At 37.7% G+C, this 19,780-nt stretch overlaps 1 protein-coding gene across 9 annotated transcripts in view; it reads left to right on the top strand.

Moving 5' to 3' along the window:
* Positions 1 to 19,780, top strand: part of Lar (tyrosine-protein phosphatase Lar) — a 566,012-nt gene that overhangs the window by 470,961 nt on the left and 75,271 nt on the right. For all 9 annotated transcript variants that reach the window (XM_034975410.2, XM_069503060.1, XM_034975408.2 and 6 more), the window contains one exon: positions 14,752 to 14,946. In XM_034975410.2, the coding sequence (XP_034831301.2) occupies positions 14,752 to 14,946 (195 nt within the window). The remainder of the gene's footprint in view (positions 1 to 14,751; positions 14,947 to 19,780) is intronic.

The raw sequence follows: 19,780 nt of genomic DNA, 5'->3' as shown, positions 1-19,780 counted from the left end.
AAGAGAGCGAGAGGACGGCCACAGAGGAGATGGGAGGATGACCTGCCAAAGGGTTGGCGCGGACTAGCGTTAGATAGGAAAAAATAGAGGTCTAGAGGAGGCCTATGTCCAAAGAGGACAACCTGAACTGTAAATTGCTGGTGTTACTAATTTTTTTAGAATAAATTATGTAGGATAGGATAATTAAATAATAGGAAATAAGAAATTAGTAATACGGTTAGTTAGTAATATAAGATGTATAACTAGTGTATCAGTGAATAAAGGCTATTTTATTTATTTATTAAATTCACACGTGACCCACACAAGCTAAGTCGCGGATATCATCTAGTGAAAAATATTATAATTTCTCTACGCGCAACACGCGTCATGTTTTAAAAACATTTTTCTGCCCCAAAACATTTTACGAGTAACCCCGTGGCTACAAAAGGAAGCGCAAAGCCTGTTTGTAGACATACCAACGCTCTCAGAGGTCTTCGGAGTTCCCTATTTGAGTATCACTCTGCACCCTTCTCATCCCCAAATCAAATATAAACAAAAGGGTTTTAGCTACTCGATATTATAAAATAGAAAGAAAATAAAATTGTGATTATCCGGTGTTTACACGAGAAAAAGTGTTATTTGGAATCAATCTTACGCACCTAGAACCGCACTTAGAGTGACACACAAGGTTTTTAAAAACCGAAATCGAGGGCTACTTCTAGTAGAATAAAAAGAAAACCTTGGTATTTTTATAGGTATTTTTATAGGTAAATTTCCCATTTTTGTACTAGTAATCTGCATAGTAAAACAGCTTCCCTTTATAATAATTTCGTGTCGGAGCCCCGATACGCACGCTTTACGACACCGCGCCGTTATCTAGACTGCAAATTGCAATTTAAAAATTTCAATTTTTAAACTCTATCGCGGTGTAGCTTTGGTTGAATCACTTTAGTTTTAACAAGTACGAGGTTTTATCAAGCAAGTAATATAACCGAAATCCATACTAATATTATAAATGCGAGTGTCTGTCTGTCTGTCTGCTAGCTTTTCACGGCTCAACCGTTCAACCGATTTTGACGAAATTTGGTACAGAGATAGCTTACATCCCGGGACATATGCTACTTTTTATCCCGGAAAATTGAGGAGTTCCCACAGGATTTTTAAAAAGCTAAATCCACGCGGACGAATTCGCGGGCATCATCTGGTCATTAAATATATTCCACCGGATAAAAATTGAAAATATTTGTTGCCTTTTATTAAATCTAGCGAGATTATAAACGAGCAAAAAATTCAAGCTACTAGATAGAACTAACAGTCGCTTCAGTACTGATTAAACATACATAGGTATCACAAACGTCACTGGCAGCAAGCGAATCGTGGCCTAGCGGTCAAGGCGTCGAGCGCGAACCCAGAAGACATAGGTTCGAATCCTGCCGGTCTGTTACCCCTAAAAGTTAAAGTTATGTGAGCGTGTGTGTCAGTACAAAAAGGTCCAGATCTAAGGGTTAACTCACACCTTTCTCTAATCTTCGGTAATGGCTGTAAAACGTGGGGGTACTTCAGGACCCTCGTTACTTTTGATACTCAACGGCTCAACGGGTTACATTATGACGGATGTGAACGTGTGACGAATTTAAAAATAACTTCAGTGGCACTACGAAAAAATCGTAAAAAAAACATTTGCAGCAGTTTTTTTAATATACTTTTCTTAATATGGTTTGCGACAGGTATCTATCTCTCTGAGATGTGCTGGAACAATGCTAGAAAACTCAGCGACGGATGTGTGAACTGCATCAATATGATCGTTTCATTGTCATAGCTAACTTTTGTAACTAAAATGTAGGTAACTATTTTATTGGTAGGATCACACATATCCTTCCCTACGCATCCTAATCCTATATTTTCAGTCAATCAGTTTATCCTATAAATTCAATATATCCTAAAAACTAAACTAAAACAAGTATAATCTATGTAAGTAGGTTATTTTTAATCCTAGTAATATGATAAAGGGTTGCGAAGCTGAAATGGCAGTGGACAAGGTACATATAGTTCGAAAAACCGATAGAAGTTGGGGTCCCAAGGTGCTGGAATGGCGTCCGGAAAGCGCAGCGTTGGAAGAGCCCCCCCAGGCAGGTGGACGGACGTAAATCACAAGACCGTGACGTGTGAAAGTCCCTACAAGAGACCCCTATGTCCAGCAGTGGACGTCTGTCAGATGATGATCAGACGTCCACTGCTGCTTATATTATAAATGTAAAAGTTTGAATGTTTGTTACTCCTTCGCGCCACAATGATTTAATTGATTTGGGTGATATTTCGAATGGAGGTATCACATTTTTGTGGAACTGAGTTTATTTATTATGTGACGCAGCACTAAATAAGATCTTCATTGTTGTTTCTGATTTAGCAGCGGAAATAACATTGACTTTGCCACGGCGGCCATTTTGTCGGAGCATAACTCAATTCGGCGGAACGGCATCAATATCGCGTCTCATTGTCTTTTGTACATCTCGACAGAAATTGGATAATGGAGATTTTTTTCTTTATACGCTCGGAATACGTTGTTATTTATTTTATTGTATTATCATCCTTAATGTAAGAAGAGAGGCCATGTTAGATACGGCTACTTAGATCCATTAGATAGTACATTAAGTTTATTCTTAGCGTAAACTTTAGCTATGAGATCGTGACGGCGACACGCGACACTTGCACATTGCTTTGTATTGTCTGAAAATGCATGGAGAGCATTTGAGTTGAGCGACCGCGACACTGCCTTAGATTTTTTTTAAAGAAAAATAGCCATATTAAATGATTAATATTTCCCTTTCCTCTCCAACTAAGCGTCAAGCTTGTGCTAGGAGTAGGTACGACTATAGTGCAACGGGCGGGGTTTGAACCGTCGACCTTTCGGTTTTCAGTCCACTCCTTTACCGGTTGAGCTATTGGGGCTCTAATTTTTTTTTATTGATTTGCCTTTAGATAATCCATACTAATACTATAAACTATCACTTGCTTTAACGGTGAAGCAAAACATCGTGAGGAAACCTGCATCCCTGAGAGTTCTCTATAATGTTCGCAAAGGTGTGTGAAGTCTACCAATCCGCACATGGCCAGCGTGGTAGACTATGGCCAAAACCTTTCTCTCTGAGAGAAGAACCGTGCTCTGTAGTGAGTTGGCGATAGGTTGATCATGATGATGATGAAGATGAATACTATAAATGCGAAAGTGTGTCTGTCTGTCTGCTAGCCTTTCACGGCCCATCCGTTCAGCCGATTTAAACGAAATTTGGTACAGAGCTAGCTCGCATCCCGGGGAAGGCAAGCTAGCTAGGGCTACTTTTTATCCCGGAAAATCAAAGAGCTCTCACGGAATTTTTAAAAACTTAAATCCACGCGGACGAAGTCGCGGGCATCATCTAGTAATATATAAAGGGATTCACATGGTTTTGTAGATAGTTACCTAGCTAACTTTAAGCACCCTAGTTATGAAACAAGATACATTTCTTAAAGGCCCTCAACATCCTTTGTAGTGTCACTTGACTCACTAGGGCCGTGTATTCATCATAATGTAATCCGTATTCGACGAGAGCCCTAAAATTGCTCTCAGCGTTTCGCAGTTATTGTTGAGATTTGCAGACAGGTGTGGGATGACCCTTTGTGAACAATGCTTTCCTGTTATGGGCGTGCTACATTTACACTACTTGAAAGGCAACTTGGTGAGTCGGTTTGTCTTATGAATAGATTTCCACAGAATTCGGTCTAGTGCAATCCAGCTTTTTACTCAGAAACTTTCTTGAGATTGTATGTCCATTTAGTGAGGTGGTCTCCAAACGCTACCTTTTTGGGGGTGGATGTATTATTTTACGCTTATAAAAAGTATTTCCTCGGTCTTTTTGATTATAATAACCTTAATTAGTACCTACCGGTCTTAATAATCACTATTAGTTATTTCCATTATAAAAAAACTAGCGGTAGATTTGATAAATTACTTCGACCTATACTTAATTAGAGGTTCTCAACACTAATTACGTGTAGGACTACCAATATATATTATTTGGAATATTCTTACCAAATTTACACGTGTCAAAATGTAAGATGTTGCTTTACATGCCGTTGTTGTCTTGACTAATTATTATATACACTACATCACTCGCCTTGTCCGCTAAATTCTAATTAGTCAAGTAGCTCGTCAGTTCTAACGCGGCTTAGCTAAGTGTAAATAGCAGGATTCTGTACACATGTCAAGACATCCCGTCCCATCACTCTCCGCTGTAATGGCTCCATCACTCACCTTTATACGCCTTTCATGTTTACAGCCAGCAGCTGTCTTGCTACATTTACTTCATTACTTTACTTTATACATCACATTACATTTACTTTATACATCACCTTACTTGTCTTATCTGCAGTTTTAACTAATCAAGTAGTTTATCAGTTCAAACATGGCACAGTATTTTTGCTTACCTGTGGCACACAAGGTGGACCGTTTTGACATCTTATGGCAAGGCGAGTGAACCACTCACCTTGTATGTTGAGTTTTAATTAGTCAAGTAGTTCGTCAGTTCAAACGCGGCTAAGTTAAGTGTAAATAGCAGGATTCTGTACACATGTCAAGACATCCCGTCCCATCACTCTCCGCTGTCATGGCTCTATCACTCACCTTTATACGCCTTTCATGTTTATAGCCAGCAGCAGTCTTGCTATATTAATTTATTCGGCACACCACTCACCTTGTGTGTTAAGTTTTTATTAGTCTAGTAGTTCGTCAGTTCGAACGCGGCTTAGTTAAGTGTAAATAGCAGGATTCTGTACACATGTCAAGACATCCCGCCCCATCGCTCTCCGCTGTAATGGCGCCATCATTCACCTTTATACGCCTTTCATGTTTATAGCTCGGAGCAACACGTTGCACCGTGTTGTTTTATTCGGTACAACAGCTTCGTTCTCGTTAACTTCGTCTGTCTCTCTGTGCCATTGACGAAAAGGTAATCCGGGCTAATGAACGAAAAAAACGCCATATTCCAGCCGTTTCGATGGCCTTTCAGAAGTAAGTAATATTGGATGTTGTTTCTATTTTCGTCCTGAGGGTATAACATGCGCCCCGCGAGAAAATTTTGTCTACGCATTATCTCGTGTTTTTTCATACAAATAAGACGAGTAAATGCGAAGACAAAATTTTCTCGTGGTACGCATGTTAGGCGTGCTGGTATAAAACAAGGCTCTGATTTGAAAATAAGATGTAGATTTAGGTTTGTTTCACCTTTCCACCTACATCAATGGATGTCAGTCAGTAAGTACATCAGAACGGAGCACACCCATTTTTAAATTAACGTTAAAATATGATCACTGAGTGGGCACATAGCATCACTTCGTATGCGTAGATTTAGGTTAGATTCTTAAAAATCCTGTAGGTTCCCAGTTTTTTATTTTTCGGGATCAAAAGTAGCCTATGTCACTCTCCCAGATCTTTAACTATACCCATGCAAAAAATCACGTCACGTCAGTTGCTACGTAGCGACGTGATTGAATGAAAAACAAACAAACACACTTTCACATTAATTTATAATGTGGGTAGTGAAATATGAGTAGTAATGTCAAAAGGCATTGCCACACACGACAACATTATTAAAAAAATCTAATCATCTCTAATATCAATCAACCTCATATCGAGATTCGAATCAATAAACGAGTCCCATAAAATTGGAATGCCAGGGAAATAAAGATATTGGATTAATCCTTGTAAACACGAATCCCAACATCAAATTTGTCGGAAGATTTTAATACTCGGGACCTTAAGCCGGCATCGTGTTGCGTTATTGTGTAGAATGTAAAGGTATGGTCACACTAATCGTATTTTTCCTTTCTTAGTTGTTGTGCATTGGGCTAGATCGTAGTTCAATTGAGTAGCTCAGCAATAAAAAAAAGGTGTGCTACAGATGACCACTGTTGGTCGTACATAGGACTCTTGTAAAGATGTTTACACTCAGAGTGTATTGCGTCGCTTGGGTATCGCGTTTCCCTCTCTCTCTTAGCTCTCTTTTAGCTCATAGGTATTTTTAGTTTGTAAATAATTGCTTCTTCCTCTTACTTGATAAGCCCTAACATTTTTCGGACGCTAATAAATTGTTAAAATGATTCTTGATTCACATAAATGTAACCAGTTGAGGTCCGCACATTGGCTCCACAATTTGTGCGCGCATAGACAAGAACATTAACTAACTCGGTAACTGATGCGCGAACATAGTCTCTCTCTCTCTTTCTTTCTACGTGTATTCTTCATTGCTGAGGATCGTGATCCCTAATGCGGTGGGCTGCCAGATCCTTCCGCATACGATTCGACTATGATTGTGTTTTCGCTCCATGAAAAGGTCAAATTAAGTCAACTAGAGTAAACTTTAGCGGAAGTAGTTGCTTAGTGCAATCGACTAATAAGTCCTGTTGCAACTAAATTACACGTCCCTTGCCAGACCACACGTCATAAATATTGTAGAAAAAATAAATGCGCTCGATGTAGCAAACCCTTTGTTTCGGCTCGAATGACCGAAGCCTTAGCTTTCGAAGGCTGTAGTAAGAAGACTCGTTTGTTGAGAGATCCATGTGAATCATTTCACGGAGTGCGGCCGTAAAATCTATATTGAGCTGAGGAATTTGTGTTATCCCTTGTTATGATATCAGGTGATGTTTGTTGTTTGTATGTTATTTGATACTTTAACTCGTATATTTGAACATGTTTTGTATCATTTTTTAGGGTTCCGTTTTTCCTTTTGAACCCTTATAGGATCACTTTGTTGTCTGTCTGTCTGTCTGTCAAGAAACCTACAGGGTACTTCCCGTTGACCTAGAATCATGAAATTTGGCAGGTAGGTAGGTCTTGTAGCAGACATTCGGGGAATAATCTGAAAAACGTAAATTTGTGTTTACATCACACAAAAAAAATTAAATTGTGGTCATGAACTAATAATTAGTATTTACAATTTTCGAAGTAAGATAACTTTATCAAGTGGGGTATCATATGAAAAGTCTGCACCTGTGCATTCTAAAACAGATTTTTATTTATTTTTATGCATCATAATTTTTGAACTATCGTGCAACATGTCGAAAAAATACGACTGTATTACGGAACCCTCTCGTTGCGCGAGCCTGACTCTTTTCTCTTTTGAGGGCTCTATAGAAACCTATCGATTTTTACAAGAATTTAGGTAGGTGTTATAAGCTTGTAGTATGTGCTGAATTAAAAAAACCAGTTTCTTACTACTATTTTAAATGTGAAAGTGTGTTTGTTTGCTGGTTTGCCTTTTAATAACACCGCAAAGGAGCATCGGATCGACGTATTTTTGCAAGGATATAGATAAGATCTGGAGGGTAACAAAGGTCTACTTTTTTCGCAAAATCGAAGAGTTTCCATGGGGATTTTAAGCCTTCACATCTGTGGACCAAGTCGCGGGCATCATCTAGTCGTTGGGATTTTAAGAGAAAAATATTTGCGATTTCCTTTTTCGAAGATTTCAATTTCAAATGATTTTAAAATTAATAGATGGCTTTTTAATTTTACGTAGTATCAAAATTACCCACTTTCAATAGTATCTAATACCCTGAATTAAAATCAATACGTGATTCCTATTATGTAGATATCTGTTGGTAGAAAAAGTTCTAACTATCTAAATATGTTAAATGAAAAGGTGACTGACTGACTAATTCTGACTGGCTGATCTATCAACGCACAGCTCAAACTACTGGACCGATCAGGCTGAAATTTAGCATGAAAATAGCTATTATGATTTAGACATTCGCTATGAAAGGATTTTTGAAAATTCAACCCCTAAGGGGGTAAAATAGGGGTTTGAAATTTGTGTAGTCTACGCGGACAAAGTCGCGGGAATAAGCTAGTATAAGTATAAATTATTTTACAAAACGCCAAATTTTTCCAATTGTAACGTATATTTTAGTACAAAATAATACACCAAGCCCTACCATTATTACAGCTAATTTACCCCGGAAGAAGCCGAAAGCGATTTCAGTTCATAAATTATTCCGCTAACAATTGGAAGTCGAAAAGTGGAGAAAATTACTTAGAAAATTCTAATTAAAGAGGAACTCACTTGATACGTATCTTGGATGAAATTAAATTGTGCGTTATGAAACTTTTTTAAGAAATAGGTATTATTATTAAACGAGCTTATGCTCGCGACTTCGTCCGCGTGGACTTTACAAATTTCAAACCCCTATTTCACCCCCTTAGGAGTTGAATTTTCAAAAATCCTTTCTTAGCGGTTGCCTACGTTATAATAGCTATCTGCATGCCAAAAAACAACCCAATCCGACCAGTAGTTTGAGCTGTGCGTTGATAGATCAGTCAGTTAGTCAGTCAGTCACCTTTTCATTTTATATATTTAGATAACCACAAATTCCAATTTAAGTCTACCAATCCGCACATGGCCAGCGTGGTAGACTAAGGCCAAAACCCTTCTCATTGTAAGACAAGTCCCGTGCTCTGTAGTGAGCCGGCGATGGGTTGATCGTGAACCACAAATTCTCATTAAGAAACTGATACTCTCTGAACTCTGATAACCTCCCAGGCGCATTGGTTCCACCAACCAACCAGGAGTTCCGGGTTCCGCCACGACTGCTCTTTCAGGGTCACTCTGTGGGCGAAGAGAACTACTTATACTATAACCATTAGGCTATAACAGCTATCACATAGGCTTGCTCTTTATTAAACGGTAGGAAGCTAATTCTGTTTAACGAAAATAAATTTTAAAAATATCTTATGTCTAAAATGACATCATCAGAACAAAATTTAAAACCTAACATATCTAAACCAATCCTTTTAAATTAGCGCCGTTTTACCACAAAAGCATGTTCCTGGATTTTTTCCTCTTCCTATCTCGAAGTTGCAGCGTTCTTAGTATTTCATCGCTTTGTACAGTTTCAACCTGTGGTTTCAACATTTAATTACCAACTGCTGAACGCGCTGCGAATTGTCTATGGGGTTGTCTTTGGCTTAAATGCAGCCACCTTATGGAATTATTGCGCTAACTAGCTTTTGTCTCGAGAATTTGTCAAATGTGCTTAATTCTTTCTTTGGGAAGCAAAACAAGACTAGTTTATTTCTATTAATTAACTATGATTATTTTCTTAGAGTCACTTTATTAAATATTTAAAAGGAAAAGGTGACCGACTGACTGACTGATCTATCAACGCACAACTCAAACTCATGAACGGATCGGGCTGAAATTTGTCAAGCAGATAGCTATTATGACGTGGACGACCACTAAGAAAGGATTTTTGAAAATTCAATTCTTGAGGGGGTAAAATAGGAATTTTAAATTTGTGTAGTCCACGCGACTTCGTTCGATTGCATTTAGGTCTTTGAAAGATCTGATCCCGTTGGGGTTTCTCAAGTCATTCAGTAGGTAATTACTTAGTCTTCCTACGTTTTAAAGGCATGGTATCAAGTTTCTAAACCTGAGCTGTGCATTAAAGTAGATGATAATATTATATACCACTGCCTTCTCATCTTAATTATCTAAATAGTTACCTTGTGATTGTAGCTGGGTTAGAATTTCCTGCACATTTACTCTGTATATTTAGTATTTACTCAAAGGTAGTCTAGAGACCATCATTCCTTAGTAAATACTACTTACTCTAAGCTTATGCTAATTCAAGTCTATATATTGCTAGTTTTGGGAGATTCCTAGTTCCTCTACATCACTTCAAACTACATAAGTTTTAAATTTAGCCGTCCATAACAATACTTCAATATTTTGAAGTACGAAACACAAACAAAAGTTCTATGGAGTTCATACTTTCACGATAAAATTCCTCTCAGCGTGCATTTTCAACGTTTAAAAAGCAATCCAAGATAAAATACCATCGAAATCCAACCTTAGCTTTTAGGGAATAAGATTCAAAATCGAGTAACGTTTTAAAAAATTAGGAACGGAAGCTAGCAAGGGAAAATCAGCTTTAATGTGAGTTAATATGATCAATTATCGTGTAATCGCCTGAGGGTGATAAATTTTGCACAAAGTTGATATTAATTAGGCAGGCTGCTCGCAGCATCACCGCAAATTGTAATATATTGTACGGCTCGTTATATTAACTGGCCATATAAATTAATCTGCTATTGTAATATTGAGACGGATTGCTTTGGTTTTTAGGGTTCCGTACACAAAGGGTAAAAACTGAGCCCTTTTAATGTCAATCTGCTGTCACCAGTCAGCAAAGTGACATTAATAGGACTGTCCGCGTGTCACAGCTCGTAGATGACATGAGTTACAAACATAAAATTTTGGTATTTGGAATTAGAAAATTGCAATTAATTATTTTTCATGGGGCCTCCTATAGATGAAAATATGATTTTTCGATATATTATGTATCATACTGTATTTAAACAAAGTTACTAAATACTGAAAACAACGATTTATAAAATAGTTTGTAAGCAGTGGCCAAAACAAACGAACATTTTTGGGTTTTACTATCACGGTTTATTGCGATATTCTAGCTCGGAAAAGAAATATGTCATAGAATACACCCAAAATATGATGTTCATAATTATGTACGGAACCCTAAAAGCGCGAGGCCCGACTCGCACTTGACCGGTTTTTTAATCCATACTAATATTATAAATGCGAAAGTCTGTCTGTCTGTCTGTCTGCTAGCTTTTCACGGCCCAACGGTTTAACCGATTTTGATGAAATTTGGTACAGAGGTAGCTTACATCCCGGGGAAGGACATAGGCTCCCGGAAAATCAAAGAGTTTCCACGGGATTTTTAAAAAAGCTAAATCCACGCGGACGATGTCGTGGGCATCCTCTAGTATGTTATATGGCTTTTTAGAAAGCATTGGCTTAAGGAGGATTTTTTACGAGTTCACTGTAAAGACCTAAAGGGTAAACTGTGCTATAGGTACCTACCTATCTTCGGAAATCGAATTTCCTAAGGAATTACACTAAAACATACCTTTGATACATCTTAAAGATACCTTTCCCCCAACTTAATAAAAGAGCACTCAGACATCAAGGAGGATCCAATTCAATAAATTGTGGTGATCATCACTCTACCTGATACTAGATATTGCCCGCGACTTCGCCCGCGCCTCGCTTTTGAACCAGTTTTTACAAACAACCTACGTAATAATTTGTCAAAAACACATATTTACTGTTGTAAATGTGCTTACTTATAACATTGTTTACACTAGTAAATTTGTCGTAAGTTACTTTCGTAAGTAAAACTTACAGGTGTATCCGCGGCTTTAGATCAGTCGCCATGACAACGTCGCGTACGATGTGCATACAGGACTTTCTTATCTCGTTCGGAATCTGATTATCATAGATTGTTTTTGCTAAAGGCTTTTGCGGAAGTGGTAGAAGTCATAAGCTGAAGCGATTTCTAGAATTTCTTGCTAATCTTGACTGACTAGTCGTAGTCGTCATCCGGGCTGTGTTTGCTTGTCAATCCATCTCCACTCCTCTTTGGCCCCTGACGAAGGAATAATTATTAATAGCAAAAGCATGTGTTCGTTTTGCCAATGTAGTGATGTAGTGTAGGTATAGTGAGCTTTTTCGAAGAAATGAGCATAAACAAGGCTAAATAAAAAAAATCTTCTATAATCTATTGAACAAAAAAATTATAACCATACATCTTGAAAAAACACAATATTAAGTGCAAAACAAAGACAAAATCTAAATATATAAAAGGAAAAGGTGACTGACTGACTGACTGACTGATCTATCAACGCAAAGCTCAAACTACTAGTCGGATCGGGCTGAAATTTGGCTTGCAGATAACTATAGTAAAAGCGAACTTATGTTAAACACAACTGCATGCTTCCTACACCATTTAAATTCTTAAAATAATGTGAATCTAGAAGAAAATTAAATCAATGGATACTTAGGATTTAAAATACCTTGAAACCATCGTCAGTTTGTAACTTACACCACTAAAGTAACTTTGTTACACGACGAGCTTACAACAATATTGTGTTTGTATAACAAGATATTGCTTCTTACAAGATCTTACTTCGTTTTCACTACATTCTAGTATCCTAGCTAAGAAAACCCAGGAATGTATCATCCATGCTAATATTATAAATGCGAAAGTATGTCTGTCTGTCTATTGTTAACTTTCCGTTTAATTGATTTACACAATATTTGGTACAGTGATAGCTTGCTTCCCGGGGATGGACATGTACTTCTTTTTGTCCTGAAAAATCAAAGAGTTTCCAGGGATTTAAAAAAAATCTATAATTTCATTTAGATGATGAACTTCACCGCTAAAGCAATATTTAACGGCTTAAGGTGGCCCGGCCCGTCTTACGCGCTTCTCCATACAAACGTATTATGCCTATTATTATATTCTTTGTCGTTTTAGATCTATATTTAAGCCATAAATCGATATATCTCTCCATTATCTATGCCCTGAAACAATTACTATTCTAAAATTGTATTTATTTTAAAAGTTATGGCCCTTGAAAATATAAATAATTTTAGGGAAAATTGTGAGGCAACTTCGTGCGTAAATAAATAAATGAAAAAATAACAACTTTATGTCACACTTTACTTCGTAATAATTTCAAATATCTTTAGCTTGTCTAAAAAATCTTTTCTTATGCCAAAAATAGACAAAATTCCAAACGCATTCAATTTGCGTTTTTGATTAAAGATCTTGTATCTCAAGCTAAATCCATTCACTCAGCCTCTCTCGGGGTGAGTTGCAGTTAGAGGGAAAGGTTGTTTCCATAGATAACGTTGTTTCCGTCATCTATGGAAACAGCACTATTTTAGGATCCATCTACCAACGAGTTATCGCTTCGATGAATGTTAAAAGTATATATAAAGTATATATATAGCTCTTAAAAGTATAACCATCGATGTATAAGTATAACACAACTCCGTAAAGTCAGTCCTCTGTGCAGGGCCTGCCTGAGAGGTCGATGAAACACCGACGCACGTACTCCTAGAGTGCACGGGCGTAGCAGAACAACGCAAATGCCATTTGGGATCCCCAACCTCACTCCATGAAGCCCTCGGCAACCTGGGCGGTCTACTCAGCTTCTGGAGCGATCTTGGGTGGCTGGAGTGAAGACTTCAGCGGGGAGGGGCAATGCACGCACAACAGACGGAAACGTTTAAGTACGGAAACCAGCCCAGAGTGAAGAAGAAGAAGAAGAACTCCGCAAAGTTAGAGCCCTTCGAATAGGAGACCGAAGTCGTAACCACTAGGCTATCACCGCTTCCATAAGTCCAATTGCAAAACATTTATTAAATCATCCCCATAAATAAACAACAGCAATAAATACTCGAATACGCTCAAGACAACAAATTTCGCGCCGTGCCGTTCGAAAACTTGGTCTCAGCCAGAATCTTACGCGCAATATATAACTTAACTGGTTGGAAAGGGGAATGGGGGGAGAAAGTAATGTCAGTTTTGTTGCTTAATCAAATTTCGTTCAATTCGGCAGTGAGGGGGAATTTCATTTGGGGAATTAACATTTCACTATCTTCATTTTACTGGCGTTTTAAGATTTTCGTAAGACGTTTCCGCCAATACGGATCTCGTTTCCACGGTCGTCCTGTAAATCCTTTTTCTTTAGGATTAGTACATGTTTTCAATTCTCGACAACGTCGATCGATTTCGAAAATCGAAACATGTATTCGTATATTGTATGTTGATACTCAATCAACATTGTCGAGCTGCACAAACTCGTTTTAAGGATACTGTAATCTGTACCCGTAGTAGATCCTGCTTCGATTTTGAATAGGTATCATGTGAAATAGACGCACAGTTACTTATTTTCGTACAACATCGAACATTGATTACAAAAGAAAAAATAAACTTTTAACTATCCGCTAAATGAGACTAATTTATATGGTGCAGCCGGCAACGTGGAGCTATGCACCATCTGCTCTCCTGCTACCACAGTCACACATGCAGGAAAAGCAAGCACGGTTGCTTGCTGTACACGTTTTTGTAAATTATAGCAAAATAAGCAGATTGTTGTCCCTGCTGTAGTCTATTGCCTATAGAATGTGCGAAGTTGAGCTCCAACAAGGTCCAGATTTCTTTGGCCCAATTATATTTCAACTTTCAAAATCAATCAACGCTGACGAGATCAAACTCATAATAAGAGTATATACTGGTTGATTTTGTTGTTTCATATTTGGCTTACGATTCGGTTATTTGCCTGAATTGAAATGAGAATTTTTAAATTTACGGTTTCGAAAGTAATTTTATTGTAACAATCAGGAAAATTCAATTTGATAGGTATATGATACTCAATTGAGCACCTAATAGGTAAATTAATATTGTAATACGATTAAGTGCAATTTTATTATTGATTATAAGTATTGATAATGAGGTAAATGTTGTTTTTATAAAAATTCTAAAGGTGTACCTACCCGCTCGACTCATGGGGTAGATAGGTACGTTTTTGATATTTAGGATTCCGTACCCGAAGGGTGTCAATAGGACCCTATTACTAAGCCTCCGTTGTACGTCCGTCCGTCCATCTGTCTGTCAGCAGTCTGTATCTCGTGAACGGTGTATTTCTTTTGCCGCTATAACAACAAATAATAAAAAATCAGGATGACCGCCATGAAAATTAAAAAATTACAAAGTGTTCTTTCTTATACGATGGTACGGAACCCTACGTATGCGAATCTGTCTCGCACTTGACCGATTTTATTACATCAACGGTTATGTTTCCGCAACCAGCAACATACTTCACGAGCCTGAGGGAAACCTAATTCTAAGTACATTTTTTCTTTACAGCTGACAAAGTGCCACCGGGTTTCCCTTCCATCGCGCCTCCACCAACCACTATGGTGGTAGAAGTCGGACACACGGCGACCCTGCCCTGCCAGGCCAGCGGCAACCCATCACCGCGCGTCCGTTGGCTGTGGAACTCTCTGCCGTTGGACGTCGCGTCCAACCCCCGATACGCGTTGCTGAATGACAAGATGCATGGTAAGTGCTAAAACTAAGAACCATCAGAACTTGTAGTGTAACTTTTTTATGTTAAAGTAAGTAATATGAGCGTTGAGAAATTTATCTTTTAACAGGTAAACGTCGTGATTTGTTTAATTTTTAATCAAAAATACCAGTGTGAAAATACCAAAAATTTCACCTTTTACACTTTATTAAAAAGAAAGATGATAACCATTTTTAATAAAATAATAAACGGTGACAGCTTGACCCGAAATTGGGCGGAAAATTGAAAAGAAAATCATACGAAATTTCCTTATTAAAATTAAACTTCGTCATCTTGTTTGATCAACGCCATCAATTAATTACGTTTAATTAGTGAGATGAAGTTAGTGAAAAAAGCTGTCCGGATAAATTTAATTTTCGACTCTTCTTAATGGAAGTTTTACTTTTGCTTACACTGTGATAAGGTGGCAACTGGCAAGGCGAAATATTAATTTAGTGTCCATTTTGTGGGCACGACAACTGTTGCTTTTGCAGCTAATAAATTAAAATTAGTGAAATCCATTTCGTTAATAAAGCAAGTAAGTAAATAAACATTAAGTTTTTGCGTAGAATCTTGTGATAGAAATTAATTACCTACATGTTGAATATTGGTGCAAACCAGTAATTTTATTAACCACAGTTGTGAGTTTTGAATATAAATAGGTATATATATGAATAGACATGAAAAGAATCATAGTGATTTTCATTTCATTTTAAAAATTGAATCGAAACGAACCTAACATACATTTTTTTAATGAAATATTTCCATTCCATCAGCCTGTATGCGTCCACTGCTGGATATAGGCCTTTTTGAGAGCGCGCTACCAAATACGATTCTTCGCCTTTCTCGCCGGACAAATCAATAAACGAACAAACAAAGATACTTTCGCCTCAAGTAATATGGGTAGTTATGAGTAGTGATAATATGGGTAGTGAATGGTGATAGGACAGATCAGTGTCAAATGTTACTCTATAGCTGTTATACCTTCCCTTGAAATTCACGAGTATACAAGGTCCCGTACGTCAATTTATAGATTCTTTTTTTACACCCTTGTAAATTGTTACACATTGGAGCAAAACATCCGTGCGTATGCTTAAGTGGGCTCAGTTCGGTGCTTTCTTCATACAAACGTAGGAGGGTAATTACTACATTATTTGATATTGTATGCTCAAAACTAAGTACCTATTATATCGGTTTGTCTTGCCATTATTATCTAGGTTTATTGATATATTAAACATTGAAAAAAATATTGATTTTAAAGTTACGAGCCTCCAAATATTCCTATTTTAGCACTAAAATGACAACTTTGGGCGTAAATAAATAAGATTAGGGGTATGAAAATACTAAAACAATTTAACATTAGACATAGTGTATTTATTCATTAGTTGAAATATCTTTAGGTATGCAAACATACATTTAGTATTTTTTTCTCAAAAATACTTTTCCTTAACCCTTGATTTAGAATGTCAAGTGAAAAGCAAACAGTCGAGCGTACTGCGTCACCTTAAGTGATATATAGCAGTCAGGTCACGTACGTGTCAAAGTTAGCGGCGGTATTCAACCCTTTTTCTATCATTGACAGGCTTCAGGTTGACTACGATCCCACTCACCTGGAGATCACTATGCAAATTATGCTAAGATGCAAAGTACATTGGACAGACAAGGACACTTACTTCCTACATTTCACAAAGTGTAAATCAGGACTAATTAAAAAAAAATTGAGTACAGAAAATAAGTCAGAATTAAAAAACTCAAAATTTTCATGAATAATCTACTAGCCAATGCCTGCGACTTCAAATTTCAGACCCCTATTTTACCCAATTAGGAATTGAATTTCTAGGAATGAAATGAAATGAGAAATAACTTTGGTTTAACTGTCAAGGTATAGGTACCTGGTTAAAAAATATATAGAAAACTAGCTTATTTCCGCGTGAACTACACAAATTTCAAATCCTTATTTTACCCCCTTAGGAGTAGAATTATCCAAAAAGCCGCGGACAATTAGCGGACATCTGCGCCATGATAGCTATCTGCATGCCAAATTTCAGCTCGATCCGTCCAGTAGTTTGAGCTGTGCGTGGATAGGTCAGTCAGTCACCATTTCCTTATATATATTTAGATGATTTCAGAAAAAATAACCTTCCGCGCTGGTATAGTATTTTTCAATGAAAATAAGTATCTGAATGCGGTCTTTATTCAACGGTATAATTTTCACTTTAACGGCCATTATGCACTTCGCAGAGTTACCTGCGAGTGAAAGTAATTTAAATTCATCTAAACCCCGGCCCTGCGCGGGCTCCTAATCTCATTAATTTAAATTTATTCGAGGATTATTTCGCGGTCTTTATTAATGAGTTGTTTTAGATCGGACGAAGTTGCAGCCTATTAGGGCTTATACACATCACAGACAAAAGTCGCAATAGATTTATTTCGATTAGTACCTACATGTACAGAAATCTGAATATTCTGTGAACAATAAATTTGAAATATATAAATAATAATAAAAAAAATATATGAGCCGATATATAAAAAAATATATTAGCCGATATATTAAATATATATATATATTAGCCGATGCGAACGTTTACTACGTCATATTATGTCAATATGACCATCTAAACAATTATCTACATATATAAAAGGGAAAGCTGCCTGACTGACAGACTGACTGACTGGCTGATCTATCAACGCACAGCTCAAACGACTGGACGCATCAGGCTAAAAGTTATGCAGATTGCTATTATGACGTAGTTCGTAGACATCCGCTAAGAAAAGATTTTTGATAATTCCATCCCTAAGGGGGTAAAATAGAGGTTTGAGTGGAAATGTGTGGTTGTTTGTTTGTCTGTTAAGACGGAAATTGGTACAGAGATGCTTTGCATCCCAGACCATCTCTGGAAGCAAGCTATCTCTATACATGTACGTACATGGAGTACTTTTATCTCAGAAAAATTTAAAACCCCAAATCCACGAGACTGGTCGCGAGCATGAACTACTAATTGTAACAGAAACAAGAAACTTTGTGATTAATTAAAATTAAATCAACAATGAGCCAAAAGCTCAATTTGCTATAATTCGCTGAAACAGGTTGAATCCCACTGCTAAACATGCAGGAAAGAGCAGCCACCAAGCAAGCAATACGCACCCCACTACCACGCAGCACCACACAAATCCCAAAATACACTCGACGCACGTTTCGCCCCTTAATTAACTCAGCGGTTTTATATATCCTGTGTTCAAGCCCTTTACCACGATTCGAAGATATCCTGGCAGATTTGGCAAACGAATGATATTTGAAATTGGTTGAATCATGAATAATGAATTCTTAGTTATTGATAAATTTGTTAGTCCCGACAGATCATTAGTCTTCCACTTAATTGCCGTATCGGGTGGAGAATCTACCGCAAACTTTCAATTCTAAACTTAAAGCGCGTAATAGGGGGGGGGGGGCCCACCCGCACAGCTCCCGCGTTAACCTGGCGCGGGTGACGTGCGGGTGTGCGGAACGTCCCACCACCTCATACCTCGATTGCCATCTCGTGCTATACTATGCGCTATGCTATACTATAATTACCATACAAACTACAATATAATATACGCAGATGCGTCTGTAGGTACTAACCAAAATATATTATAGTAAATTGAATTAGACCTCGCAAATGCTATATTTATCTTACATGTGAGAGATATTAAATTAAACACATAACGAGCACAATTGTTATTGCAGAGCCCTTTCCCTTGTCGGTAGGGGGCCATAACTTTTATAGGGAATTATTATTATTTTATAGTCTGCAAGAGCCAAAGTACACACGACAGGTGTCTATTCCTAGTTGGCGACAGGTCGGGATAGCAATCGAAGTATAAGGCTTATCGACCTGGCACGTACTATACTTTTATCAACCGCTATTGACGATTAAATCGCTTTTATCGTCAATACCGCTATTATCGCTTGCTACGATATACGCGACGGCGATACGCTACACTTGGGAAGAAACCCTTACGTACACACTGCTTCGTATAGAATATATGGAGGTAATCGACAGCACCACCCGACACTTAGCCATAGATATCCTCCGCTCGTGCAAACGTGTCGCTGTCGCACATCCGCGTCGCTGAAGTCAAAGTCTACCTGACGTGACGTCAGCGCAGCTCTGTAATTCTACGTGTCACGAATTGTAGTAGGTACAAGCATACAGTTAGTTTGTTGGTCCACGTCTATAGGCCGAGCAATCCTATGGAAAAATACCGGAAGAATAATATGGAAGAATAGGAATTATATCAACTGGCAGAAAAAACATTAATTATTTTGCTTGGTAAATGGATCCAGTCGTTCAGGTACATAGGTGCTACGACCATTAAGCCATCTCATCCTCCCCCTCCAGCTCAGCCTCGGTTCACTATATGTATTTACGCAACAAGTCGCCATAACACGTTGCAAGACAATATCAAAATCGCTGATCGGCGAGGCTAAAGTAGCGTGTGTGTTTTGACTCTTATAGTCTGTTATTACGTGGTAGTAAATTATACCTACGCGAAACAAAGTCAGGGTTTTACGACCTATCATAAATGGTGGTGGAATTAACAACTAAACTTGGCCGCGGAATTATGACTTTGGTCTCGACAAAAATTTGTTGCTAATAGAAAAGACATATTTATCAAACTAAATATATAAAAGGAAAAGTTGACTGACTGATCTACCAACGCACAGCTCAAACTACTGGACGGATCGGGCTGCAATTTTGGTATAAAGATAGCTATTACGACGTACATATTCACTAAGAAAAGATTTTTGAAAATTCAGCCCCTAAGGGGTTAAAATAGAGGATTGAA

Source organism: Maniola hyperantus, chromosome 14 (assembly GCF_902806685.2).
Source record: "Maniola hyperantus chromosome 14, iAphHyp1.2, whole genome shotgun sequence".
Lineage (NCBI taxonomy): Eukaryota > Metazoa > Arthropoda > Insecta > Lepidoptera > Nymphalidae > Maniola > Maniola hyperantus.
The sequence above is the reverse complement of the archived record's forward strand: the minus strand, read 5'-3'. Positions and strand labels throughout refer to the sequence as shown.